Below are 26,779 nucleotides of genomic sequence, written 5' to 3'. Positions count from 1 at the left end.
GGAATAAGAGTATCTCTCTCCCTCCAAAGTTGTGAAGGCAATTTGGAATTTTCTCTATTTTATTATAAAATCCAAAAAAAAAAAAAACAAAATAAGAAAAGATTATAATATACAAAAAGAAATAAGATTTGAAAAGTAGATTGTTTGCCACTACAATTGAAGGCCAATATAAGATGGATTAAAATTATTTGAGTTTAGTCCTTCAAAAATTAATTAATTAATTGATTAAATATTTGATTATATGTGTTTGGATCAACAAGTAATGAAGATTTTGGATATTGGATGAAATACTTATGAGGTAGAATTAAAAAAGAGTAATAATCCAAAGAACGATTTCTTAATATTAGATAGTGCATGGATGTATGTTTAAAAGAACTACAAAATAAAAAAGAAAATTGATGAAGAAGAGAAAAGAATTTTTCTTCCAATTATACAATTTTGCTCATAGATCATAAATTATAAGAACATTATGTCATTCCTAGGTATTTTAGCACCTTGCTGTGGCATTCAATAAGTTTTAGAATAGAAGTAATTATACTCTATAGCTAAAAGCATCGCAAAAGAAAAAGAAACAAGAAGATATAATTTTTTAAAAAAATGTAATTGAATGAAAGACTTATATATGAAATACCACTAGAAAATATAACCTACAAGATAATAAAGAAGCAATTTATTTACCAAACTAAATAATGAAACCATTAGAAAAGTAAAAACATACTACAAAATATTAAAACCTTTGTTGCTAGCACCTTCATTCTTATATACTTTAAAATTTCACATTTAAACTTCTTATTCAATGCATCACTTAGATTTTTGATCAATTTTCGCTTAAAAAAAAACACACCCTCTCAAGCAACTAAACACAATTATTAATCCCAAAAAAAATCCACCGACATCCTTCAAAAATATTTCCCCTTCTCCATCAAACATCTCCAATAATTTTACATAAAAAATTATAAAAAATCAATAATATTCATTCACTTCAGCCATGTGGCATGTAACCCAAAAGGGAACTGATTGGAGTTGCTTTTCACACTGATTCACATGAAAAAGCTTCAGCATGAATGCCCACTAAGATGCCTCCAATCATGCCATGAAGCCCTCGTTCAATGCATTGGCTGCACTGTTCCTCCTTTGCATTGTTGTTGCATCCAGATCCTGCTGATGGTATGTTTTCCACACAGTTTCTTAACCAGGTTTGCTGCATGTGCTCTTTCCTTGTTTCGGTGCCGATCTGCTGGCGAGTGTCACAGGTTGCAAATCCCTCGTCGCTCAATCAGCATAACACTGTCTCCGCAAATCTGCCATTACATGGAGAGTTCTTTAGGGTTTGCCACGATTTTGCAGCTTTGCAACATCAACTAGCATCTCATCGAATTAGCCTGTCGCCGTTGAAATTTCTACATGCCTGAAGAGGTGCAACGTGAATGCCATAGTTTTTGTACAGCTAGCTGCCGGTAGTACTGTGATGACGAGTGATGATGTTCAAGTGGGTCCGAGGTTGAGGTGATTTATAGCCTGCGTTGAGATGATTTGAGGACTGGGTTGTGTCTTTGCTCTTGAGTAAGGTGGAAGCTGGAGTTGGGTGTTAGGGTACAAAATTGCATATATCGATTCTAAATTCTTCCACTTCCATGGATTGATCATCTTGACACACTCGATTGGTTTTGCTTTGGTCCTGGCATCAAGACCTCAGCTGGCTAAGTCTCTTTCCTGGGATAAGTTGTGTGCGTTTGCTGATGCAGTGTGATTGAAGAATCCCGAACCAGCAAGACCTACGCTTTATCCATACACTGATCAAGATGGGTTCCCCCAAAAAAATTGTGATCGGTATCAGCGTTGTGTCCTATCTCATTGCTTTTGGTCTCGCTCTTGGAGCAATGACCAGACGGAGCCGGGTTGGTACCTCTTCCCCCTTAGACGGCTTTCTCCACACCTAACAAATCTCAACACTGTCCTGCATTTAACACAATCGCCCTAAGGGATTCAATGTCTCGTGTTAGTTCCTGCAACTTATCACTCCGAGCACTACTGCTTGAGTCTAAAATTTCCTGCTATCGTCTTTCCCCTTTTCACCGTTGTCTTAGGTTGTTAGTGTTTCGATTTCCGTTACCTGAAACTATCCTTTATTGCGGGTTGATCTGCTCGCAGGGAGATCTCGTAGTAGTAGATGAGGATTCGGGAACCTTGCGGTGCCAGTACACTACAGACATTTCAACTGGACTCGCTGCTACCGCTTTTCTTTTTCTTCTGCTCGGCCAGATGTTGATCATGATTGTCACACGGTGCCTGTGCTGCGGGGGTGGCTATAAGCCTGGTGGCGCCCGCACTGTGGGTATCATAGTGCTACTCTTATCATGGTGAACTATTACTACAACCCCTCCTAGCTCGATTTGTTCAATTATCTCGCTTTAAATGATACATGATGAAGCATTGAGTTCATTGTTTGCTAAAGCAGGTAGTGTCGAAAGTGGAGGATGGAAGAATCAACAACCAGTTCCTTGATTGCCGTGAACCTTTGCTCTTTGCGCAGGATCTGTTTCATAATTGCGTCGGCAGCTCTGTTTGCAGGTGCAGACCAGAACAAGATCCGAACCAAAGGGTTGCTGTATCGAAGCGATAGAAACCTGTCCTGCAAGCAAGTGCGAAGGAGTTTATTTGCAGCGGCAGCTGCTTTCACTTTTATCACAATGTTAATGACAGAGATTTACTATATCCTCATCTCAAGAGCTCGAGAGCAAGACGTAGCCTGGCACTCGTATGGCCCATCGGTAGGCATGTCTGGGTACACTTGAAATTTTTCTTGTAGAGCTCCACAATTGTTAGGGCGCGGATTCTTTTGAAAATTCATTATTTTTCCTCCATTTCAATAGCTTCTAGAGAAGCAAGAATGTTTAGTTGAACTGTGAACAAACGGAAGTACCCTAGCTCGTTTCCAGCGCTGCAGTAAATGAAAGTGTACCTCATGCATTCATGAAGCAACTGAATTTCAATCTAAACACTTTTCTGTTTCAAGGCTAGACTGCTGCTGTCCCTGTCGCTTGAGTTTTGTGCGTCCTCGCATAGGACTTGCACCCAGATTGGATTCGGGTCGTCTCACAAATTATACTGGTCCACGGTGCACCTGTCAACTGATGAGAATTGCATGATCCAGCTCTTTAAGACCCAAGCGATGCGTCCGTTGAAGTAGCTCGGGCATCGCATGTAAGGCGTGTGTTGTTTGGTTGTAGTCGTTGTATAGTTCTGAATTCCTGCCCTAGCCTGTTGTGACTCTCACAGTGCGGGAGTGCTCGCACCAGTGTGCAGTTTGGCCTCACGAAGGATCGGCTGGTCTGGAACTTGGAGTGTAGGTGCTGGACGAATTATCCACTACTCTCGTATCCAACGGTGAAATTATCTAGATAGTATCGCTGCGATCGAATTACAGGTATTTCTTCTCAAGCAATCTCTTTCTGGTAAGCTCTTGACCCTGATCTCAATCCTTCACCCTATCCTGTGAAGATGTCGCAACGCGAGGTTGAGCTCCACCCTTTGTCGGAAAAGCTGTTCAATTCTAGGGATCCAGTGTACAAACACCCGTCAAAGCCCAGGACGGCCGATTTCTACGACTCCGAGGTCGATATTGATTGGTCAAAGTGCGATAGGCCGCAACCGGATGATACCGAAACTTTTGCGAATAATCCGCCAAGGGTCAGAGACCACGATCGCCAAGACTACCGGAATCGCCGAATCCAACAGATTCTTCAAGACGTCTGCGTTAGAAACAGAGACGAACCATTTGATGTTTTTATAGAAAGGGCGTACTGTCAGGCTCAAGCGACGCTCAGTGCGCATGGCAAAGGGGAGCATGGCAATGACTATCCAACACTCTTGGACCGCTGGGTGTACCGCTTCGTGCTAGGCTTTAAGTTCGTCTCTAGACTGAGTGGGAAGAAATGGGACCCCGCGGACGAGAAGATGCTGACGAAATTAATCCGGGAGGAGTGCGAGATTCTCTCGAAGAAGGATGAGATGTTTTCCGATCCACACGAGATGTGCAGGAAAGTGAAACGAGCGTGGGAGCCTGTCAAGGAGGACTTGTACATGGGAGCCAGTACCAAGTCAGGTTCTAGTAATTACGCTCAGAGATCGTAGAATGCTGTGCACGGAGGCAGCTAAATGGAGCTCGCGGGAGGATAAGAGAATCGATGTGTCTTCTATAATTTTTTCCTACACCTGCTCCATTGTTGATGCTGCCTCAAACTCCCCTTGCTATTTAGGATTCGAATCGACTGGTTAACTTGTTGACTGTGCCAGAAGTTACGTAGTTGAATGCAGGCTCTTAACATAAAGAAGAGGGCTGTTCATTAGGCGCCGCTAGAAATTTCTTGTTTTCTTCAGCAGGCAATGAGGACGGAATGCAGTGCAGCCAGTTGAGAAGGAATCACAGCGTTTCTCGAGACAGATTTTGATGCAGAGCAATTTTTTTCTTCTCGTAATGCAGGCATGGTTCAAGAAAATGGCTGGAAGTAGAGATGAACGAATAGTTGCAAGATGTGACCCACTCCTTTGTAACACCATTAAAATTAGTGAAACCTGGATTTGTAAAATAAAGCGTCGTTTGAGCGCCTAAATTATCTGAAGATACAGTGTCATCATTCCAATGTCTCATTAGTAGAATCTTCGAAGTCTGCGTGTGCTTAAATTCTTGCTTTCTGTGAAAAGTGCTGTCTCTATGCTTACTGGAATCTATGAAGTATGTTGTGGACACACTTCTGTATAGAATAATGGGCGCATCCCATGTTCTCTGATGGCACGCATCTGGTAATTGTCATTTGCCACTTAATTCAGTGCAGCTTAGCGCAAGACGTATTCATCCATGGCCAGTTGTGATAATATAACTGTCACATTCTCCATGGACGGTAACCACGTTTCGGGATTTTATCAAGCTGGTACAAGAGAACTTGATCAGGCGATTGCAATTCGTAATGAACACAATTCAATTAACTGTTCTTACAAAGTTCAATCGGAACTTTACGTTGCTATCCAAGCTTTTACTTAGTTCATATCAACATCATTCCTATTTCCCCGCCCAAACCCGGAAGTTAAGAAACAGATCTAAAATTGCTCATCACGCACAGGACTGGGAGACAGTATCAGGTCAGGAGCTAACAGAACATTATATAGTTCTATGATATATATAATTATATAGTTATATAGTTATGATATATATATATATATATATATATATAAATAGTTATATAGTTCTCGCATCTGGGATGGCTCGTCAACATGATTTTCATGATGCCTGTGAATGTTAACATCTCGCAGGAAATAGATGAGTGTTATTCAAGCAGATGAGGGTTATTTCTCGAGCCGGTTACAAAGGTGTCAACAACTTGGTCGAATGAATCAAAGGTGTACATTGCAACCTCTCCGCAATAGTTAACAAAGCATGCTTCGCTTCATATAGTCAAGATAAGTCCAGGTTTGGTGTTATTCACATCATGCCAGAGTTTGCTCTGCCAAATAATTGGAGATGTGGACTGCAATGGTAATTGCCGCTTCGAACAACACGAGTCCGAAGTTAAGCAAGCACTGGAGTTGATTGAGACAGCTGTGTTCCAGTATTCCTGGAGCTGAACCAGTTTGCCTTCCTTGACTGTCCATATGTGCACCCACGCAACCTCTTGGCAAAAACTTTCGCCCTCAACAATCACAATATTGTGAGTAGCAAGAATGCTCGACGGAATCAGGGTAACAGATCGAAATGAGATGATTCCTGTCAGCAGCTTGCTCATGTGTTGGTGGCAGGGTGGCCCGTGGAACCAGAGATCCAGGTCTTTGGCCAGCAGAGAATTCACTAGGACTGTATTTCCGCTGGCAAGGGCATTGTAGAAGCAGCGCAATATGCGTTCGTTGTCCTGCATGTCAGCAAAAAGAGTGGCTGCAGTATTTTCGTCCTCAGTAACAAAATCTTCAGACCCCGCAGTAGCACTGGAATGGTCAGATATTTCCTCCGGGAAGTTGCTACCATCAGAAGAATTGCAAGAGTATTCGGGCCTCATTATAGCTTCTGATAATGTCCCTCCACAGTGATCCACATTCACTCCCACTTCCTCTCGGAGTTGAAGGGCTTGTTGGCGTGGAATTCCTGCACATCGCGCATTAAAAATAATTCAAAGTTGTGAACGACGTTCTTAGGATCCACAATGAAGCATCTTATCCCGAAGCTGGTTCGTGCTCCATCGCTCAAGTGCGTAATCTTCTTGACCCGGGCTTTATCTTCCTCTCCTTCTAGTTTACTGAGGCCGCGATCGAACGTTCTGCTTGAGGTTGGAGACGCATCACACGGAACTATTCATCCAGCACAGTAAATTTATTTGAGCATACTCACGAGACATCATCTATGTCGAAACAAGGAATTCAACCTAAACGGGAGACCGGAAAGGCAAAATGACTTAACTTTGAACAATTGTTCTGTGCATCTCACGTAGTAAAGTCCTCTTTTATAATTTCCTGCCAGCGGCTCTACATTAGACGGGACTTTGCACAATCCGTGGAAAGACCTTAGGGCTGAATCAAAGCATAACGGCAATTCTCCGATTCAGCATGTCTGTGGCATGCGTCTCGCTCCCTGCCTAACACCAACGCGAGTGGCCATCGTTACAGCCGTGCTGATTTATTTATTTTTGGTTTCTGTTGAGGAAAATAGTCCTTCCAGCTTCAGAAACCTGCTCAGACATGCCCTGCATCCGACTCGTTGTTGTACACACACACACTCAACAACTTTGTTGTGATAGGACCAAGTGGTGCAGAAACATGTTTGGAGCAAGTCGACCGTGACTCGGTGCTTGAGGAAGCATTGTGTCTATGGTGGAATCTGCATCATGCGTCTATTGAGTACAACATTGTTACGAACCCTTCAGATTTGTGGAACAGGATTTGAGCCTCTCACATCGCACCCTACTTGCATTTGAGTTTTCTTTTCCTTCGGATGTACATGTTATGATATTCATGCTTGTCATATTCTATAGTATATGTCTTTTTAGGTTGAAAGTTCAATTCACTTGTTTTTTTTGTAATGTTCAACATATAAAATATGAAATTTTTGTCTCAACTCGTGAAGTACTGAAGTTGCTGAGGTAAAACATAAGATTATGTAGGAAAACAAGGAGTGAGTTAAAAGGTAAATAGATTTCATGTAATCGAATAGAATTTGTTTATTCTGTTTAATATTATTTTGTGTATGTTTGTCCATGAATTTGTATAAAACTTGCTCATGTATGATATAGAATTTTGACTTTGGCTAAATGTGCTTAGATGAAAGAATGATATAATAGCTTCTTACCATATCATCTCATATGTATAAAAGAATTTAAAGTTTTTATGGACAAATTATAAAAAAAACTTAAAAGTGCAACAACAATTAAGACTTTAAAAATCTTGGTTTAAAGAATGCAAGATCAAAAAAATAAGAATTTTATATTGCAAATAAAAAATAAAAATAAAAAATAAAAATCTTTTTTTGTTACAACTTAATAACAAGTTACAAAGACTCTTAGAATTTATAATCTTTTATTTAATTATAATTTTAAATTGCCCAAAATTCCAAATCCTGTGTTCTCAAAATTTTGCAATAAATTTAAAATATATTGCATTATATTAAAAAAATATTATAACTTTCAATACTTTTTAAAAACCTAGAATTTATTTTTTTATAAAAAAAACACCATAAATTTTTAGAGCATAGTAGAGAGCTTTTGACAAGTATTATTATAGTTTTTTTAAATAAAATTTATAATAAATCAATGCACAATTTTTTTTTGATTTTTTTTAATAATACACAATGTATTTAATAAAAACAGTATATAGATAAGAATAATAATAGAAAACTTTATTGAATTATTATAATAAAGTTGTATTATGACCTATCTCTATAATTAAACAGCTTAGGTATAAGACAAAGGGACAAAGGAACCTTCTTATTGGTTGTGAAGAAGGAAATATGGAAACATACATGATGGGTTGAAATGCGATGCAGTTTAACAGATGAATACAACGAACGAGCGAAGGGGCAGATGCAAATATAGAGACCCAAGGGAGACTTGGCAGTGCTAACATAACATCAATGGAATCAATAATACCCACACGATGCTGATCACATCACTCACTCTCAGGTGTGTGTGAATGTGGGTGGAAGCATCGGTCTCGCTGCGCCTCCTCACCCGGGTCTTCCTTCCTTTTCCCCGCCCCCTCCTCCTCCTGCTCCTGCTCCTCCTTCTTCTTCTTCATTCCTCTCGTGACTCTCCTTCGCCACCCCTTCCTGCCTTCCTTCCCTTCCCCATGCCATGCCTGCAATCTAACGAACGCACCACTGCCATCTCCACCACCACCACCACCTCACTTGCATTCACTGGAACCTACCTACCTACCTACCTGCCCCCCTTCCCTCCCTCGCCTTACGTTTCTCTGCCTGCCTGCCTGCCTCCCTCCCAGCTATGTATGTATGTATGTATGCTCTTCTCACCCTTTCTTCTCCTCTCTTGCTCTTGCTCTTTCGATCTTTGTTTCTGCACAGTGCTCCCTCCGCTCTCTCATTCCTTCTCATATTCCTCGTTTACATTCCTGTTCACTCCTTTACACTCCTCCACTTGCTTGATTTCATGGCGTTCTGGGGATCTCTTGGCAGCCCCGGGTTGGTGTGCCGCATGCTTCTCAATTTTGATTGTTCCCAATTCTTAGGTCCAACTTTGCAAATGCATATTCTTAGGTCCAGTTGAAACTTAAGTTACCGTAGGCTGATATGTTATGAAATCAGCACTTCGTTTCTAGTTAGGAGGGTCTGCATGCAATTTTGTTTTATTTTCTGCGAGTGTGCTTTTTTATTGGGAACGAGGGTCTATCGATCTGTACCGTGTCACTTTCGTTGCTGTATGTTTGCCAACTACATACTTACCTAGCTTAAAAGCAGTCACAGATCATGTCAGGTTATCCCTGCAGTAGGATATCTGCTTCGACATCATGTCTATTCTTCCAGCTATTAGTAGAATATTCTGACGGGTCATTCATGTCATGTTCCCAGATTAGTATGAATTATTTTCGGAGGAGGACGGCCTGGGAGATTCTTCAATTGAAGGCTACGTAGTCATCCAAACTTCAATCTAGTGTACATGTCAATTAAACCTAACAGTAACGTTGGTTGGCTTCTTTGGAACTGAAAAGGTGAGGAATATGGTTGGCTTCATGTAGTTCGGAGCAGTGGCTATCGCATCAGATTATGCAATGCTTGTGGTTTCAGATTCTGCATTTGGTGCCTTAAGTGCAAACCAATTCTTTTCCATTCGCATATGGGTGCTATCTCATTGTGTTTATTTGTACTGCAGAGTTCCTTGCGTTCAGATTGAGAGTGGTTTGCATTTCTATAATCGATGGTTTAAGCCAAGTCTTTCGTGAGGCGCCTTTAGTGACATAAGGCACTGTTGGCAGAAACTTGAAAAACAAGCATCTTCAGAGGCGTATTATTCAGTAATCGTCCACTTTGACGAGATTACATTCCGTTTTATTTTTCTGCTTTCCGATTGCCTCACGATCCGGCCAATGCCACTACCTACAGACTTTTGACGATGTTATGACATGTCTCCGACGTTTCAGAGCATCTACATACACCAATTCGGCATATTCTAGGCCTGCAATTCTCTGCCAGTAAATATCTGTTGGGATTTTGAATTTTTGTTTGTAGGGATGGCTTTGAAGGTACGATTTCTGCAACCCTGTGGAACATGCACCGGACATATTTTTCCTGAGCAGAACGTGTTGTATGCCGCTTCACCTTTACACTGTGAAAGTATTCCTTTGATGTGCTTTTCTAGAATCCAAAACACGTTGAGAGGGTGAAGCTATAATTATAGTTAAATCTCCTTGTTTCGCTTAACTAGCCGGTGTGGATGACCATTCCGCTAAACAATACCACCAGAAAATGGAGTGTTTGTGTTACAATACAGAATTTTCCTTTCATGCATTGTAGCTAATCGATTGATTGTTACCTTTTGTTCAATGAACGTGAGGAATAGGAGATAATGTAGCCGGCACATGTGCGGGTGATGTTCAATTTTTTTTGAGCTGAATTTCAAGTTAAATATACTTAGTGTGCCGTTTTGTTGATTTCCAAGAATAAACCCATTTCCAAGGCATTCTGGAACAAACACCACCTTGCACAATAGGGGCTAACTTTCAACCGCACGTCTTTTCTTAGATTGGCATTTCATGAGTAACTAAATCTCAATTTAAAGAGGAAAGTATACTTAGACATTGGATAGATGTGCTCTTTTTCCTACTTACAATCAGAATTTGCAAATGTAATAGAGGATATTTGCTTTAACAAATTAAACTAATTGCATGTCTAAATGTTTAGATATCCTATTAGCTCTTTGCATTGTTATTGAATTCTTAATATTGTAATGATATTATTGTGGTGGCTTGGTCTATTAGAGTTTTTTGTTTATTATGTGTGTGTTTAAACAAAAGTATTTGAACATGTTATTGTCTAAAACATTTATCTTACTTTATAATCTATAGGATGAGTAGTATAACTTTATAAGATCCAATTGGTCTTAAATATATTCCTTTAAATAGGTGAGTGTACATGTCTAATATTTGTTGTGATTGTTCAATAAACAATTAAAATGAATTTAATTATGTCAAAGTTTGTTAATAATGTTGAATTTAATAAAAATATTTTTATTATTTGAAGGACCAACAATGAAGATTATTTAAGATTGATGGTTTAGCTTTAAAATTATAGATTCAATATGTAAGATAAAGAATTGTATAATTTGTAGAATAATGTGGTTAAAAGAATGTTTGATAAATACTCTTGAAATACCAAACAAATCCAATGCATAATTTTCTATAGGTCGTGAGAAAGTAAAATTGGATTTTATTTTTATTCATTTATCATAGAATATCTTTTGAAATTATTTAAGTATTATATAATCATGGTTTGGAGCTATTTACATCGTTATTTCAAGTCAAGTTTTTCAAGCATGGAAAAATATGACAAAATATCAAGTATGTAAGATATTTTTGAAGATACTTGAAAAGGATCTGAAGTCTATGTTGGAACATTTGAGGTTTTATTAAACAAAAATAATTTATTGAATAAAAATCAATGTGCACATTTGTGTAAGAAAATTGAATATGTTACAAAGGTTTTTGAGTATCTAATGACTTGTACCAATAGTGTATTGGAGTTCAAGCTTTTAATCAGTGAGTTATTTTTTATATTCAATAAATCTTATTTTCTAGTAGAAAATTGTAGAAAACAAAATTGGTGCGAAGAAGCTATCTTCCAATTGAATAATAAAGAGACTTTCAGGGAATTAATTTTAGATTTAAAATGTTTTTGTGATGTAATAAGTGATATGCTATTAAAGTATTATCCCAACAAATTTGAAGATATTAGATCTATTACTTTTGATGTTGCAACATGTGATGAAGTAGAAGGTGATGTTAAATTTCTATATGAGAGGTTGATCCAAATAAGTGAAGAAGAAGATTTTGAATATTGGAGACTAGCAAAGCATCTATTACATAGATTAGATGATTTACTTTGTCTAAAACATGAGGAATGGGATGATTCAAAACTATCATTAGATATGATGAGTATAGAAATCATAAAATACATAAGTGAGGGAGGATTTGGAACAATTTATGAATCAAAGTGGTTGGGAGTTTTGTGTGCAATCAAAAAAATGGATGTTTCATTCAACAAGTCTTTTATAAGAAAAGTTATTATTTTAGCCAATTCATGCCACCCCAACTTGATAACATATTATTTTGTAATGAAAGATAATACCAAAGAAAGTAGTGAATCTTCTGAGATAATAGTCAAAAAAGACTATTTTTACATGGAAATGGAATTGATGCAAAAAAATTTAAATGACATGCTGGAAATGGAAGAGAAATTATCTTATATTTTTCTTATTGATATTATATATCAAATTGCAAAAGAAATGTGTTACTTGCATGACATGCACATTATACATCATGATCTTAAATCATAAAATATTTTGGTTAGTGTTATGGAGACAAAAATTATGAAAAAGATTATTCAACATGCTATTATAAAAGTGATAGATTTTGGAATATCTAAGATTGAAGTTAGAAGCAATCCAGAAACTACAAAGAATAAAATTCGTTATGGTACTGTCTCATATATGGCTCCCGAAATATTGAAAAGTAAGTTTGAAACACTAACAATGTATTCTTTTGAAGCAAATGTTTATTCTTTTTCAATGGTATGTTCTAAGTTTCTTTCAAAAAAAAATCCATTTGATGGTGTATATGGAATGAAAGAGACATTATAAAGAATTGAAAAAGATGAAAGACCAAACTTACCATCAAATTGTGATGACTTGATTGAACTTATCCAAGAATGTTGGAGATTGAATCCTTTGGATCGGCCAAAGATTGCAAACATTTGTGAAAGATTGAACTTACTAAAGAAAAAAAAAATTAGTTGGAATTGAAGTAGCAAATGCATCATATTTTAGATAATCAAATAAGAATTTTCATCAAATTAGAAGATTTCAACAAATACATAATAAATTACCATTGGTAAGACTTATATAAAATCTAAAATAAGCAGATATATAGTTGAATATATTGATTATATTTGGTAGTTTTTTTCACACTCTTCTATGCTTCAATGATGTTTAGATGCATTTGTATGAGTCCAAGTTAACATGAAAGGTTAAAATATAGTATATGCATCATTTTATTTTATTTTATTTTATTTTAATTTATGATTAAATTTTCTACTTATAAGATGATTTACTTAAAAAAGAAATATTTGATAAAATATAATATTTATCACAAATAAAAAAACTATGTGCAAATAAAGTAAAGATATTATTTCTTGTTGGAATAGGAGGAATAGACAAAATCACAATAGTGAAGACTATATTGATTGATGGAAAAGACATATACAATGCCTCATGCTTTGTTAAGTGCATTGAAAGTAGTAGTGATTGCTATACAACTTCTTGCAATATCTTAGAATAATTTCAAGTCAAAGAAAAACCAAAGGATATAAAAGAAGCTCATAAAATGTTAAAAGCATTCTTAATACAAATTAAAACCATCATAGTCTTTGACAATGTAAAGGATCAAAGTAAAATTGAAGATGTTGTGCCCATAGATGACATATTTGCAAGCAATGGTAGCACAATGATTGCAACAACTCGAAATTCAAAAGCATTAAAGCATTGTGGTAAGAAAGTTTTTGAAATAAATATTGAAGAACTTGATGAAGAAACTAGTATGAAGTTGTTTATCACTCATTCTTGTCACCACGAAAATATACCCAACGAACTTATTGAGATTGGCAAAAAAATTGTAAAAGCTTATAATAGCCTACCATTGAGTCTAAAAAGTATGGGAGCATTTTTAAGACAGAAGAAGAGATTGAGATGTTAGGAGAGAGCTTTACAAAAGTTAAAAAAGGAAAGAGAGTTGGAGGGAGATGAAAACAATAGTAACTATAAGATTTGGAAGATATTAAGTGTAATCTTTGACAATTTAAAAGTTGAAGAAAAGAAAGTATTTTTGAATATATGTCATTTCTTTTATAATGATGTCTATCCACAAGGCATGTCAAAAGAAAGAGCATTGCAAATATGGATCAATAATCAAGAAAACATATTAAAACATGATGTAGAAATTACATTAAGAATATTGATTTATCAATCATTGATAAAAGTAGAGAAAGATGGAATTATAAGAGTACATGATCAACTACAAGACATGGGTAGGAACATTGTTGAAAAAGAAATGGAATATAAATATACAAGAATGTGAAACTTGAATATAGATCCATTTCATGGATTATCAAACAAGGTAATTTTACTAGACTATTATCTAAATGGTATGTAGAGAATTAAAAATAATAAGAAAGAATCATTTTTAATGAAGATTAGATTTTTTTTTTTTATATATCCTATAATTTTTATTATTTTTTTTAGATGTATAATAATGTAAAGTTATTATATTGAAATATGAATCTTCTATTGTAATTATATATGTATCTTCATTAAATATATTTTTAATAGAGAAATTCTAATATTTTTGTATATTTAATTATATTGGTTTATAGTTGGAGGGATTGTTTTACAATAACATAAACAACAATAGTATTGGCAAATTAAAGAGTACTTCTTTTTCATCACTTCAATTTTTAAGTTATAATTTTGGTATTTTTGCATCTAAAAATATGATAAGAGTTTTAAGCATATTTTTTTGTGTTGGTAAAGCATTTTCTTAGTTTAAGATGTTTTCTACTAGAAATATCAACAAAATATAAATTAACCAAAGATGAAAGAGACAAAATATTAGAAATGCTATATGATGAAGATGTTTGGAAAAAGTTTGAGAGTTTAAATGTGTTGCAATTGAGAAATTATTCTTTTATAAAAAAAATTCCAAATTTATTTTTTGAAATTTCTACAATATTAGAACTTGATTTAGAAGGATGCTCAAACTTAACCATGCTACCAAATGAAGTGAAAAATATGACTTTGTTGAAGACACTTAATTTAAAAGGTTGTGAAAAATTAAGATCATTGCCAAATGACTTGAGCAACCTCACATCTTTGACTATCTTAAATACATGGGGGTGCTCAAGCTTGACATCATTACCAAATGAATTGAGCAACCTCACATCTTTGACTACCTTCTATATGTACAAGTGTTCAAGCTTGACATCATTGCCAAATGAATTAGGTAATTTCACATCTTTAACTACCTTAAATATAGGATCATACTCAAGATTGACATCATTGCCTAATGAATTGGGCAACTTCACATCTTTAATTACCTTTGATATCAGGTGGTACAAAAGCTTGATATCATTGCCAAATGAATTAGGTAATCTCACATATTTGACTACCTTGGATATCACTTGGTGTGAAAGCTTGGCATTATTGCCAAATGAATTGGACAACCTCACATCTTTGACTACCTTTGATATTAGTTGGTGCTCAAGCTTGACATTATTTCCAAATGAATTTGGTAATCTCTCATTTTTGACTACCTTAAAAATGAGGACGTGCTCAAGTTTGACATCATTGCCAAATGAATTGGAAAACCTCACATCTTTGACTACCTTAAATATGAGATGGTGCTCAAGCTTGACATCATTGCCAAATGAAATGAGCAACCTCACATCTTTAACTACCTTGGATATTAGTGGATTTAAAAGCTTAATATCATTACCAAACAAATTGGGCAAGCTCACATCTTTGACTATCTTAAATATGGATGGATGCTCAAGTTTGACATCATTGCCAAATAAATTGGGCAACTTCACATCTTTAATTACCTTAAGTATGGAAGAGTGCTTAAGCTTGACATCATTGCCAAATGAATTCAGCAACCTCACATCTTTGACTATCTTAAATATGTGGAAGTACTCAAGCTTGATATCATTGCTGAATGAATTGGATAACATCGAATCTTTGACTACCTTTAATATAAAAAGATGCTCAAGCTTGATATCATTGCCAAATGAATTGGGCAACCTCACATCTTTGACTACCTTAAATATAAATAGGTGCTCAAGATTGATATCATTGCCAAATGAATTGAAAAACCTCACATCTTTGACTATCTTAAATATGAAAGTGTATCATGTCTCTTTAGCCCATTACCTCTATTGGAATCCTTAGCAGCAGCATGAGCTATCAACATTGATACTATTACCATAGCTATAACCAACATTACGGATACCTTCATTCTTATAGTATTAATTAGTAACTCTAATTGTTATGAATAATTGTAATTCTACTAGCTATTTAAAATTTAGTTAAGCTTCTAGGTGATTGCTTTAACAATTTTGTGTAGATAGATATAGGATACTTTTGTTTAGCATATTAGAGGACTCTCAACAAAATCAAACTTCTCATTTGTGCCTTTTCAGTTGAATCATATGTTTTTATTGAATGCATATTTGTGATTAGTTTCATCAAGTCGTATCAAAGCTTGGATTAAAAAAATGAGATGATAGTAAAGGTTTCTAATGTAAAATTAGATGTGAAGAAATTTGATTGAAAGAATAATTTAAGATTGTATTATTTAAAGATAAAAGAATTGATTTTGAAAGCAGAATTGCATAAGATGAAAAAATTACTTGTGCAATAAGGATTGTATAAGGTATTAGAAAAAAAGTCTTTAGAAAAGACTAAAAATGAATGGGAGAAAATCAATTTTAATAGTTGTAAGTACAATTTGTATAGGCCTTGTAGATGAGATGTTGTGCAATGTCATGAATAAGAGCATAGCACCTAAATTATGGACAAAATTAAAAAAGTATTATATAACAAAGTTCCTTATAAATTAATAGTATCTAAAGCTACAATTATATATCTTGCAAATAAAGAAGAATACCAATATATTGAATCTATTAAATAGAGGAGATTGATAAAGCTTTATTGCTATTAATTTTATTGCTTCTTTTATTTGAATATTTTATCACTATATTATTGTATAAAAAAATACCATTAAATTAGAAGAAATTATTGTACCTTTCTTATCATATAAGATAAGAAATGTCTTAGTAGTAAAGCATCAAAATCACAAATTTTATTTATAAGCAGTATGATCATATGCAAAGAATAGAGTAGAAGTGAATCTAGATCAAAATCTAGATCTAAGTTTGATAAATCCAATATTAGGTGTTTTGAATATAAAAATTTGGGACACCACAAAAAAAATATATAAGATTTTTTTTTTAAATAGAATCAAATGCTCGTCTTTTGAATAATCAAGTAATATTAATTGTTATAGAAATTTTTTTTTCTTTTTTTTATTATTATTTTTTTTATCATTACCACTAAAAATTATAGATTTCAAGATGCATAGATTTTTACTATATGCATCAAGATGTTTGATAGAACCATAAAAATATTGGTTGATATTAGACATATTTTTAAACTGAAGAAGGATCTAATTTTTCTAAGAGCATTAGGTTTTATTGGTTGCAATTGTAATTGAAAAAGATAAGAATCTTAAAAGCTATTAAAGAAGTTTTAGTCGTAATAAACAACAAGAGAATTGAAAACTTATACAAGATTTTAAGATATATTGTTAGAAGTACAGAAACTATTGAATCTTCTTAGAAAAAAAAATGTATTAAATATTATTCAATTGTCGCATGTCTAAATACTATTTGAAAGAAATCCAAAAAATATGATCTCCTTATAATTATGCAAGTGTATTATGAATTAAAATAAGTTTCTACTAGTATCATTGACATATATATTTAGTCATATAATTACTTAGATAACATGAATAGATAGAAGTAAATAAAAGTAGATAAGTTTGATAATATCTTATAGAGAAGCTTCTTAGAAGCTATATAGATGCAACTTTTCTTTTATATGTGTCTATTAGTAATTAGTAGATTGAAAATTTGGCCAAAAAATTAGCCACATATTGCACATATTGGACACTTGTGGTATAAGTTGGACATGTAATGTACATATATGAAGCTTGTATTGCAAGTTAGATACATATTGAAGGTTCTATAGAATATTATTATATAGCTCCTAGTTAGATAGTATATATAGAAATAAGTATAAAATCTTCTTCACTTTGTCAATTTTTTTCTTGATTTTAGTCTCATTTTAAGTGTCTCTAACTTCTCTAATCTTTTGTGATTTTTTTTAAATGTAAAAACTTTATTATTTATTATCTATCTTTGATACATATCTTACTCTTCAAATCCTTATCCTTGATAAATTGATAGGAGTATACTTAAAATATGAGAGTTTTGGCTTTTTTTTTAATTAAAAGTAGATTATTATTTTTTCTTAATAAGATTCAAGTACATTAAAAGTTGTAAATTATCCATGACTAAGTTGATATTGTTTTTAGAATTTTTTTTGTTTTCAAGTCTTCTCTTCTATTTTTCTTAAATAATATCAGATATCTTTTTTTCTATTGTATTATCATAATAGAGCTTGTTAAAATGAAGAATACAATGGCACAAATACAAAAGCAAATGAGAGAGTTAATGCTTGCAATGTATTAATTCAATTTATGACCACAAAGAATAAAAAGATTAATTAGAAACAAAGATATTGTGATAATTAGAGCTACTTCAACATCTATCCAAAATAATGTTATTTCTCCTATAGTAGAATATTGTTCAAGTATTAAAGAATCAAAAGTTATCTTCTTTAAGAAGTTTGATGGCACAAGATCAAAGTTTTCAAAATTCATCAATAAGTTTAAATCAATTATTAAAATTCAACTTCAAAGTTATCTAATTTTAGGATTATTAGTCAAGTTTATAAAAATACTATTTTTGAATTATATTTTATTATAGTTTTATATTTTTTTTAATGATATGATCTAATTTTAGATAATTTTGAGGCTTTTTTGGCCAAATTTTGATCCATGTAAGAAAAACATGATATAATTCTTATTCCAACCTATAAGATTTGAAATTTCTAATAATATAAACAATCAATAAAAGTATATTCTTTATAATTTTGATAACTTGCGACTAATATCAAGTCAAATGATGTTGCATAATTAATTTTTCATGAATTATAATATGAAGTGAAAAAATTGATGCTAAATTTATATGATTCTTAAACATTCAATCAAGCAATTGACTTTGTTGTAAAGAATGACAATTGGTATAAGATAGAATAAATTCCCAATAATTAGTAGTTTATTCTAATTCATTCAAGAACTTAATCTAATTAATTGTAATAATTACTTATATTATAATTTAACATTCTAACCTAAGTTTATCCAAATTTAAAATTCATTTAATTCTAAACTTCATCAAAGCTACACTTACTTCTATTCCAAATCTTAATATTATCTATCTTAATCGTCATTAATCTGAATCAATCTCTTATATAAATATATTCTTGAGAATGGATTTTAATTTGATATAGATGTTCACTCGAATGACTCCTTCTTGTAGTAGTGGAGCCTCTCTAATATAAAAATTCTTCTAATCTAGCTCATTTTTGAGGGAGCATAGACAAGTTATAATCCATTGTATTTGAAAATCAATATGTAATCTTTTCACAAGTTATAATCCATTGTATTTGAAAATCAATATGTAATCTTTATCTTTAAACATGTCTAAAGGTGATTGATAGGTTAAAAACTTGGCAAATAAATAGCCATGTATCATATATGTTAATAGCTTGTGAAACAAGCTAATTACGTGGCACACATATATGAAACTTGTCTTGCAAGTTAGACACATCTCTTGCAAATTGAACACGTATTAGAGGTCCTATAGAATGTCGCCATGTAGCTCTTATGTAGATAGTATATATGAAGGCAAGAGTGAAGCCTTCTTTACTCTTGTCAACTCTTTTCTTGCTTCCAATTTAGTTTCAAGAGTCCCTAGCTTCTTAATCTTTCGCAATAGCCATTCTAGTTTCTTATTATTTTTTTTTTTTATTATTTTTTTTAATTTTTTAATTTGTCATCTCTCTTTAATTTATTTTTCACTTGTTTATGTATTTTTTTTTGAATTCTTGTCTTTAACACTTCTACTCTAAGCCACCATTTGAACTAGCTAAAAATATTAATAACAAGCATTAGTTCTTCTAATTGATTCACTAATCTTTAATATTGAAATATAAACATTACTTAATACAATTAGATGTCTTTATTTTTAGCTACTAATTATATCCTCTCTATACAAGGGCCAATATTAATTCAAGACCTTCACAATTATCTTCAAAGATTCAATTAAAAGCCGTCTCTTATGATATTATCAAAATTTGGATTTCAGCAAAATTGATCTATGCCAATGAAAAAAATGCTCAGTTAATGAAAAAAATATTGATACATCTGGTTTATTGTGATTAACACGAGGTTGCAGCCTTACAAATAAAATATTTTGTTTCAAAAAAATCCAAAAATTATCAGATATTCTATTTTTTTGTTTTTTGTTTTTTGTTTTGTTTTGTTTTTTTTTTTTTTTTTTTTTCTCATTTGAAAGTTTTGTTGCTACTTTGTTGGTCATTGTCCTCAATATAAATACTCACCTACAATTATTTTGTCATTCCTTGATCATCATAAAATAAAGTGCTTAAACTCAACACATATCTTAAAACCCATTTATTTCCAAAGATTTTTTTTTTACATTTTGATCAATATTTCAACATACCATGTTGCTACAATAGCATAAGAATAGGAGTTTAGTAGAACAATGGTACAAGTACCAATTTTAGCCAATCTCCAATAGGACAAGGTGTTAGGATTTATCAAAGGTCACTATTGTAATTTCATAGTGTGTGGATGTTGCCGCAATTCTACTTAATGAATGCAAGAGAGAATTTTGGATGACAAGCTCAAATTCTTCTCTACTTAATATCTACAAGATATCAAGGTTTAACATTGTGGATTGGGCTTGCAACTTCTAAAGAGAATTGCATCAATTATTGCATTGGTAGTAGATTATTATTGAATCTACTTAATCTCTTTTTTGGGAGAAAAAATAAAAAGAAATAAAACAAAATGTACACATTGTGACAAAGCACTTCATCATTGCATAATATAAAACTAGTTTGTGGCATGAAGTTTTCTTGCATATAGACATACACTTTTTTTTATTTCAATAAAGAAGATAATCCCATACAAGATTTTTTTAATTCAAGTTACATTTTTTACACAAATTAACAATAAACAACAATTCAAAATTAAAGTGTAAAATATCTTAATTTAGAAAGAAATAAAATTCAATCCATTTTCACTTAACAAATTCCACAAAATCTCATATCAGGATTTTGAAAGAAATGAAATTAAGCCAATGTTCCGATGTTTCAAATTTTGGTATTATCAGATAATCACATAAACCAAATACAACATCAATCCATGAAAACAAACACAACAAATCAAATTTGTCCTAACAACATCAAATTTGTGCACAAACAATCCTATTCGGCCACCAGAACAACAGTAACATAACCCACCAAAAACAACTAATTTTTTTTTATTTGTTAAAAGGTGAAGTAGAGAAACCCTAATTTCACAAATTGCCGTGTTTCAGAGAATTAGGGCTGGAGGGACAGCAAAAACAGAGTCGTCGTCGCTCGATTGGCGTGTGATTTGCGGGGAATTTGGGTCCGAACCCCGTTTCTGGGTGTTGGGTGATCTCTGTTTCCTCACAATCGCATCGCCTTCGCGCCCTCAGTCGCAACGTCATTTTTACCCAGCGCGCCCCATTTTTGTCACTGCGAAAGCCATCTTCATCGCTGATTTGAGTGCCGCATCGTCTCAGTTCGTCTCCGTCTCGTCTTTTTGGTGGATCGATCAGCGTCCTCGCGAGACATTTTCCCTGCCCTGGAGATCCTCTTCAATCTGGTGCTATTCTTCGCAGACTTCTTCAACTGTTTTTCAGACATAGAGCTTTCTGCGAAGTTGGTGTCAAATCTCGTTTTTCTTGTGTCCGCCTCCTCGTTGCATTCAATCTAGTCTTTGTTTCCGTGTTTCTTGAGATTCTTGCAGGTTATGGAACTGGTGCGAAGGTGTTTCTGACGTGGTCTTGTGGTATCGGTTGTTATCTGTTGGCATGTTCTTGATTGCGAAAAGAGGGAGTAGGGCGTTGGTTTAGGGACAGGTAAGAGACGAGAAGCAAATCGGCCCAGAGACGCAGAGGGGCGGGAGCCATGGGGCAACAAGGGAGCAAGGATTCGGATGCTCCATCAGTGGTTGGCTCGTCTGTCAGGGCAGTGCGAAATGCAACAGGAGATGCGAAAGGGGTTGTAAAAGAAACTGCAGGTGATATTTTAATTCCTCGATTTTGATGTTGCACTTCTCTTCACGTCAAGGGAGCGGGAGCGTTTGTCCACGATCGCTAAGATTATTGAGGTTTAGAGTTTTCTTAAATCTTTTCATCATAATCGGTGAATCAAGTACGGAACCCGGCCATTTCTTGAACCCAGATTGGCACTACTATTTTCATTCTTCGTTAGAGTCACCGTGAAAGTCCTCGTTTCTTTCAACTCAGAGTGATTTTACTTTTACATTCTTTAATGAGCGTAGAGGAAGTTCTTGTTTCTTGACAGTACACAATTGTAACAGGTGCCTGAATCGTTGGTCTCTTAACCTCTTTTCCGGACTTTTTTTTGCACATGCACTTTTAGCTGCGAAATTGGTTCTTCTATAGTACTACACTGACATGGCAGAAAGCCGTCACATGGGACCGGGAACAGAGAAGGAGGGAATGAGAGCAGTGGGATCGGAATCTAGACAGGCTGTGTGGACGCAGAAGGAGAGATGGGGCAGGGTTGAGGAGGGTGACACTCTCTGGAGCTTGAGCGAGAAGTATCTCGGAGATGCAAGCCAGTGGGAGACGCTCCAATCTGCCTGCAGACGAGAGCTTGGGACCGATCCCTTGTTGCTCTTGCCTGGTAGCCATGTCACAGAAGCTTGCGTAGCCCGAGCACGAGCCATAGCAGAGAAACGATAACTCTTTGATTTGTTTTGCAATTTTCTTCAGGACTCGGTCCATTCTTGAACATCTTGCAATATTTCAGTGTTGATATGCCACGAGATTTTGTTGTAGACGTCCTCTCAGAGACCAATTTTGAGCAGTGGGAGCTTTGAACCTTTTTGTGAAGCATTCAATCAACACTCTGCCATGGTGCTTTGGAGCTCACAAGAAACACTTGGTGTCGGTACTAAACATTTGGCCCATTTATTGTGAAGTCTTGTTCAGCATGCAGGAATCAGATATGGAAGCTCTAATTGTGGTTACAATGCCTTCGTGCTCATAGTGCACGGAAGTTGGCGTAACCTCTGAATCCTTTATTAGATTTGGGGGGTATTCAACTCCTGAAACTCTTGCCGTGTGTTTTTTACAAGGTCACGAGTATTCACGACGCCCCCATTCTCATCAAAGTATAAGTTTTTTATATGTTTTCACTGTAGCACATCAGGGGATGTAGCTCAGATGGTAGAGCGGTAGGAGAGCAGAGCAGCGATACGGCGGTATCCGTGAAATCCGGAGCCGCACCCTAGTGATCCACAAATATCGGAATGTTTGATTGTTGAGAGATTTCATAGCACGATCGCTTGCTACAGTCGGAGAAACTTCGCAACAATTTGCAGATAGATTGGACACACGAATTGTAGACCCGAATTTCTTGGCACACCCAACTATTGTGCGAGTAAGGTAACCGGCAGAGTTAGAGCGTTCTAGGATTTCCAACTCCTACAACAGCAAAACTCAGCGTAGCTAGACACTAGTGCATTGAGAGACGTGGAGAAACAGGGTGACAGCTGACAACACCGAAAGACACGAGAAAGAGCCACCTGCGACCACAACAACATTGACCTCTCAGGTAAGTAATCCTTCCCTTGACACTCTATCTGAAATGCAAGAGAGTTTGGAATGTTTCGCCAGTCTCGATTCAAAGGAAAGAAGGTCCAAAGGGAGCTTTGAGCTCTTACCCTTCCAACCTGGAGACACGGGGGCATCCAGACCGACTTCACTTGAACAAAAGACGGATAATACAACGCCTCCAATACTCCCACATCTGAAGGACTTGACGAGGGATACACACAATATTATGAGTATTAAAGGGGACGCAAGACCACAAGGGATCACCAGCACGACCCCATGCAGGGCACCGACATCGAAACCATGGACCAAACACAAGATTCTGGGCATCCAACAACGGACCAAATCGACCACACAAACCAGTGCGCAACGTTGAGACGGAAGGTCGAGGAGCTTGTTCTTCACACCCTGGAGAAGCTCAGAGAATACATTCAGTCAAAGTGGGACATTGGGGAAGACTTTATACAATCAAACCCACGACTAGGATTAATACATCAATGCTCCGTAGACAGTGAACTAGAGCGGCTAGTGTCATAGATGAAATCGGACGTCGAAACTCTCCTTCAGGCGTACGGAATCGATTTTGTAACGATAGGAACCACAGCAACCCCGGAACCACCAAAGGCAACCACTATGTTGGGAGGCGGTTACTGAGATTCAATTCACCAGTGAACAGGGCAGAACACAAACTCTTAATAGACAATACAAGTTCAACAACCAAGATATTATGTTTACATTACGGTGCGCTGATTTTGATCCGGATACCAACTATGATCCAAATCCAACAAATTTTTCAAGCTGGGTACATTTGTGAGGCCTTAGACGTAGCTATTCAAGGAAGCCTTCAGCACTATCGGTGAGGTAACCGCTATTCACCCTTCAAAATATCCACTTTGTTAATTATATCATGTAGAAGCTACAAACACAAATTATCAATAAAAACAATAGATCCAATCCATTACACCAATGGAATGACACACATTGGATAGTAGATTGGAATATGCACAACAACAAACCACTCTGCTCATGGACAGTCATTATTCCCTATGACAAACAAATAACAACAATGAAGCATAAGTACAACTTCTGGTGGTAATTCTTCCTATTTTTTTGTTGGCAACAGCTCCAATTTGATATTGGATCAAAATAAAGCTATACCACAAGAAAATTGGAAAAATATCTTAGATTCTATGAAGAAAAAGGAGCTCATAACAATCGCCTATCCAACCCCATAAGACCACTTAGAACAAAAATAAGGGAATGACTACTCAATCATACTTCATGAATGATGGCCTAACATTGGCCTCATTTAATGTCTAGTGTCTTGGAAAAAGTCTAGTATGCATACAAAAATGTATAGAACTTTGGAACTTGATGTTAAACCTACACCCTAAACCTACTATAGCTCTACTATAGGAACATAGATTCTTAGAAAATGATTGTCTAGAGAAATCAACTTAGTTGGACTTCATGAAAGGCTTCTTATTATGGAATGCAGCAATTTAGTTAGTACTCAACAATACCCTTACCAATAAAAAACCATATTAATATGTGCAATAATATCACCACACATTCAAGATTATGGTGTCATCATTTCTAGATGGATATAATTTGTAACCTTTTATACAATATCCAATATGAGATTCAAAATCTTCAATCTATATGATTATAACCAATAGGATCTCAGACAAGATTATGGTAGAAAATTATCAATCATCCACTTTCAAATGCTCAATAGATTATAAGTGGGGACTTCAACTTTGTAGAATCCCTCGAAGATAAATAAGGTGGTAATGCCATCTTAGGATGTAACACAAGAAAAATAATTTCTTGAAACAACCTACTTACCAAATTACAAGTTCAACATATATTCCACATAAGCAAGTTTAGGAAGATTAACAATAAAAATTATACTTAGAATAACTACAGCGTGACTCCTAGAATGGTCCTAACATACATAGATAGAATCTACATAGGAAAAAAGCTACAAGATAGAAGAAGAATGTTTGAAATATGACTATTTTCAATTTGGTATCTATGACCAGTCATCCATCTTCATCAAAATTAAACTATCAAGTTGTCCACTATTCCACATACAATTCTTTAACAAAAACCAATTAATCACTATAAAAGGTCAAAAATTCCTCACATTATTATATTATGTATTGTCTTATTTGAGAATGCACTAGAGATTTGGCTATAGAAGGTGAAGTTGTGTTTTACAAGTATCCAAGAAATCCTAATAGATTTCAGCTATATAAGAAGAATGCAATGTATATTTTAATTCAAAAGTGCTTAAAGCTAATACAAAGTACTCAAAAACACTCTTTTTAATAACTTCAACCATAGACAAACTCCAACTACGTTACTACTTTCATAATTAGATATTTTTGATTTCTCTTTGTAAGCCCTAATTCTAGTCAATGAGCTATAGCAAGCTATAATTCGTACTTTGATTGTCTACTTAGAATAAAAAAATTTATACAAATACTACTGTAAGTCTTATATATGCTCATAAAAATTTAGTTCAATCCAACTCACAAATTGTGAAAAAAACGTCTATAAAACCACACTAATGTCACTTAGCTATCAATTTGAAAGATGATATAGATGTTCTACTAGCGGTTTCTATTTTTCTAATTATTAGCTCAAATTTAAAATTAATATATAACTTGATGTCTAAGTCTTCCGGTACTATGCTAAATTTTATTTTTTTTCTAATTAATAGATCTTCAAATATCATAGAAATCCTACTCAACTCCAAACTATCAACTTCTAATAGGTTTTTTTTACTAAAAACCAAACATCTCTCAATTATATCAATAAATTAACACAAAATTTTATGCACATTCAATCAATCAAGTGCTATTGTATTATAATTATTTATTATATGTAAAAATTAATTAAATCATATAATATATTTATAAATATTGATGTACAATAGAGTGGTTAGTAGGTTAATTTTAAGAGAATTGATGTAAGAAAATTTATTTTAAAGTTTACTTATGTTGATTATAGTGTTTAAATTTTATAAGACTTAGATATTTAGTATAAAATTTAAAGAGAAGATTACGGCTCAAAGATGAAGATCCAAACCTCTAAGAAATTTATTTGGAAGTATGAAAGCAAGATATGGATAGATGAAGGAAAAACGTAAAGATCTTTATCCCTATTGATTGAAGGCCATGCCTAGTAGGCATTCAGGAAGTTGTTTGCAACCATAACCCGAGTTTTGCCAACTTCAAAAGTAGCATTTGAGAATAAAAAATATGAGGTTACAAGGTTTAGGATTTGGATTACAATTTGTGTATAAATTTTAGAGATTTTGGAGTTAGGATGATGAAGTTATAGCCATTCAAAGTTAAGGTATCTTTCTAAGATATACTGAGAAGTAGACTGATGGTTAGGTAGTTTAGTTGG

General features: G+C 34.5%; 5 protein-coding genes, 1 long non-coding RNA gene and 1 pseudogene across 16 annotated transcripts; 6 read left to right on the top strand and 1 right to left on the bottom strand.

The window, feature by feature from the left end:
• Positions 1-1,048: 1,048 nt before the first annotated feature.
• LOC112288290 (uncharacterized) lies at positions 1,049-3,015 on the top strand. Of its 6 annotated transcripts, none has more exons than XM_024532344.3 (4): positions 1,049-1,167; positions 1,746-1,898; positions 2,152-2,360; positions 2,534-3,015. In XM_024532344.3, exons 2-4 carry the CDS (start codon positions 1,803-1,805, stop codon positions 2,793-2,795), a joined length of 567 nt encoding a protein of 188 aa, XP_024388112.1. In that variant the 5' UTR covers positions 1,049-1,167; positions 1,746-1,802; the 3' UTR covers positions 2,796-3,015. The 6 variants fall into 6 exon arrangements, with proteins under 6 accessions (XP_024388112.1, XP_024388111.1, XP_024388115.1 ...); XM_024532343.3 differs by having other exon boundaries at positions 1,088-1,253; XM_024532347.3 differs by having other exon boundaries at positions 1,112-1,196.
• A 1-nt stretch (position 3,016) lies between these two features.
• LOC141044383 (uncharacterized) lies at positions 3,017-4,622 on the top strand. The gene is made up of 2 exons (XM_073537091.2): positions 3,017-3,204; positions 3,300-4,622. The coding sequence occupies exon 2, from the start codon at positions 3,502-3,504 to the stop codon at positions 4,132-4,134; it is 633 nt and encodes a 210-aa protein (XP_073393192.1). The 5' UTR covers positions 3,017-3,204; positions 3,300-3,501; the 3' UTR covers positions 4,135-4,622.
• Positions 4,623-5,444: 822 nt separating this feature from the next.
• On the bottom strand, positions 5,445-6,047 carry LOC112288291 (senescence associated gene 20). The gene has a single exon (XM_073537089.2). The coding sequence runs from the start codon at positions 6,045-6,047 to the stop codon at positions 5,445-5,447; it is 603 nt and encodes a 200-aa protein (XP_073393190.2).
• Positions 6,048-8,253: 2,206 nt separating this feature from the next.
• On the top strand, positions 8,254-10,184 carry LOC112288446 (uncharacterized). Its single transcript, XR_002971561.3, has 3 exons — positions 8,254-8,677; positions 9,065-9,204; positions 9,366-10,184. It is a non-coding gene; the product is annotated as an uncharacterized LOC112288446 (long non-coding RNA).
• Positions 10,185-12,846: 2,662 nt separating this feature from the next.
• On the top strand, positions 12,847-13,839 carry LOC112288696 (TMV resistance protein N-like; annotated as a pseudogene).
• A 536-nt stretch (positions 13,840-14,375) lies between these two features.
• LOC149988086 (uncharacterized) lies at positions 14,376-16,321 on the top strand. Its single transcript, XM_090253983.1, has one exon. It carries the CDS (start codon positions 14,376-14,378, stop codon positions 15,702-15,704), a length of 1,329 nt encoding a protein of 442 aa, XP_090110109.1. The 3' UTR covers positions 15,705-16,321.
• Positions 16,322-20,389: 4,068 nt separating this feature from the next.
• LOC112288767 (uncharacterized) lies at positions 20,390-24,093 on the top strand. Of its 6 annotated transcripts, none has more exons than XR_016505368.1 (4): positions 20,390-20,404; positions 20,858-20,973; positions 21,065-21,378; positions 21,607-24,093. XR_016505368.1 is itself a non-coding variant. In XM_090254049.1 (3 exons), coding segments are annotated over exons 1-3 (330 nt in total). In that variant the 5' UTR covers positions 20,818-20,832; the 3' UTR covers positions 21,608-24,093. The 6 variants fall into 6 exon arrangements, 4 of the variants coding, with proteins under 4 accessions (XP_090110175.1, XP_090110174.1, XP_024389077.1 ...); XR_002971673.3 differs by lacking the exons at positions 20,390-20,404; positions 20,858-20,973 and having other exon boundaries at positions 21,044-21,378; positions 21,607-21,795; positions 22,230-22,694; positions 22,882-24,093; XM_090254049.1 differs by lacking the exons at positions 20,390-20,404; positions 20,858-20,973 and adding an exon at positions 20,818-20,847.
• Positions 24,094-26,779: the final 2,686 nt, after the last annotated feature.

The sequence above is a fragment of the Physcomitrium patens genome, chromosome 11, assembly GCF_059467195.1.
Source record: "Physcomitrium patens ecotype Gransden chromosome 11, ASM5946719v1, whole genome shotgun sequence".
Taxonomy (NCBI): Eukaryota; Viridiplantae; Streptophyta; class Bryopsida; order Funariales; family Funariaceae; genus Physcomitrium; species Physcomitrium patens.
The sequence above is the reverse complement of the archived record's forward strand: the minus strand, read 5'-3'. Positions and strand labels throughout refer to the sequence as shown.

Bases quoted from the DNA above. Each gene is read 5' to 3' on its own strand.
- LOC141044383 (XM_073537091.2), top strand. From the start codon at position 3,502: ATGTCGCAACGCGAGGTTGAGCTCCACCCTTTGTCGGAAAAGCTGTTC.
- LOC112288291 (XM_073537089.2), bottom strand. From the start codon at position 6,047: ATGAGGCCCGAATACTCTTGCAATTCTTCTGATGGTAGCAACTTCCCG.
- LOC112288290 (XM_024532344.3), top strand. From the start codon at position 1,803: ATGGGTTCCCCCAAAAAAATTGTGATCGGTATCAGCGTTGTGTCCTAT. The intron at 1,899-2,151 runs GTTGGTACCTCT...ATCTGCTCGCAG, and splicing joins CAATGACCAGACGGAGCCGG to GGAGATCTCGTAGTAGTAGA. The intron at 2,361-2,533 runs GTGAACTATTAC...CTCTTTGCGCAG, and splicing joins ATAGTGCTACTCTTATCATG to GATCTGTTTCATAATTGCGT.
- LOC112288767 (XM_090254048.1), top strand. From the start codon at position 21,684: ATGGGGCAACAAGGGAGCAAGGATTCGGATGCTCCATCAGTGGTTGGC. The intron at 21,796-22,229 runs GTGATATTTTAA...GACCGGGAACAG, and splicing joins GGTTGTAAAAGAAACTGCAG to AGAAGGAGGGAATGAGAGCA.
- LOC149988086 (XM_090253983.1), top strand. From the start codon at position 14,376: ATGCTATATGATGAAGATGTTTGGAAAAAGTTTGAGAGTTTAAATGTG.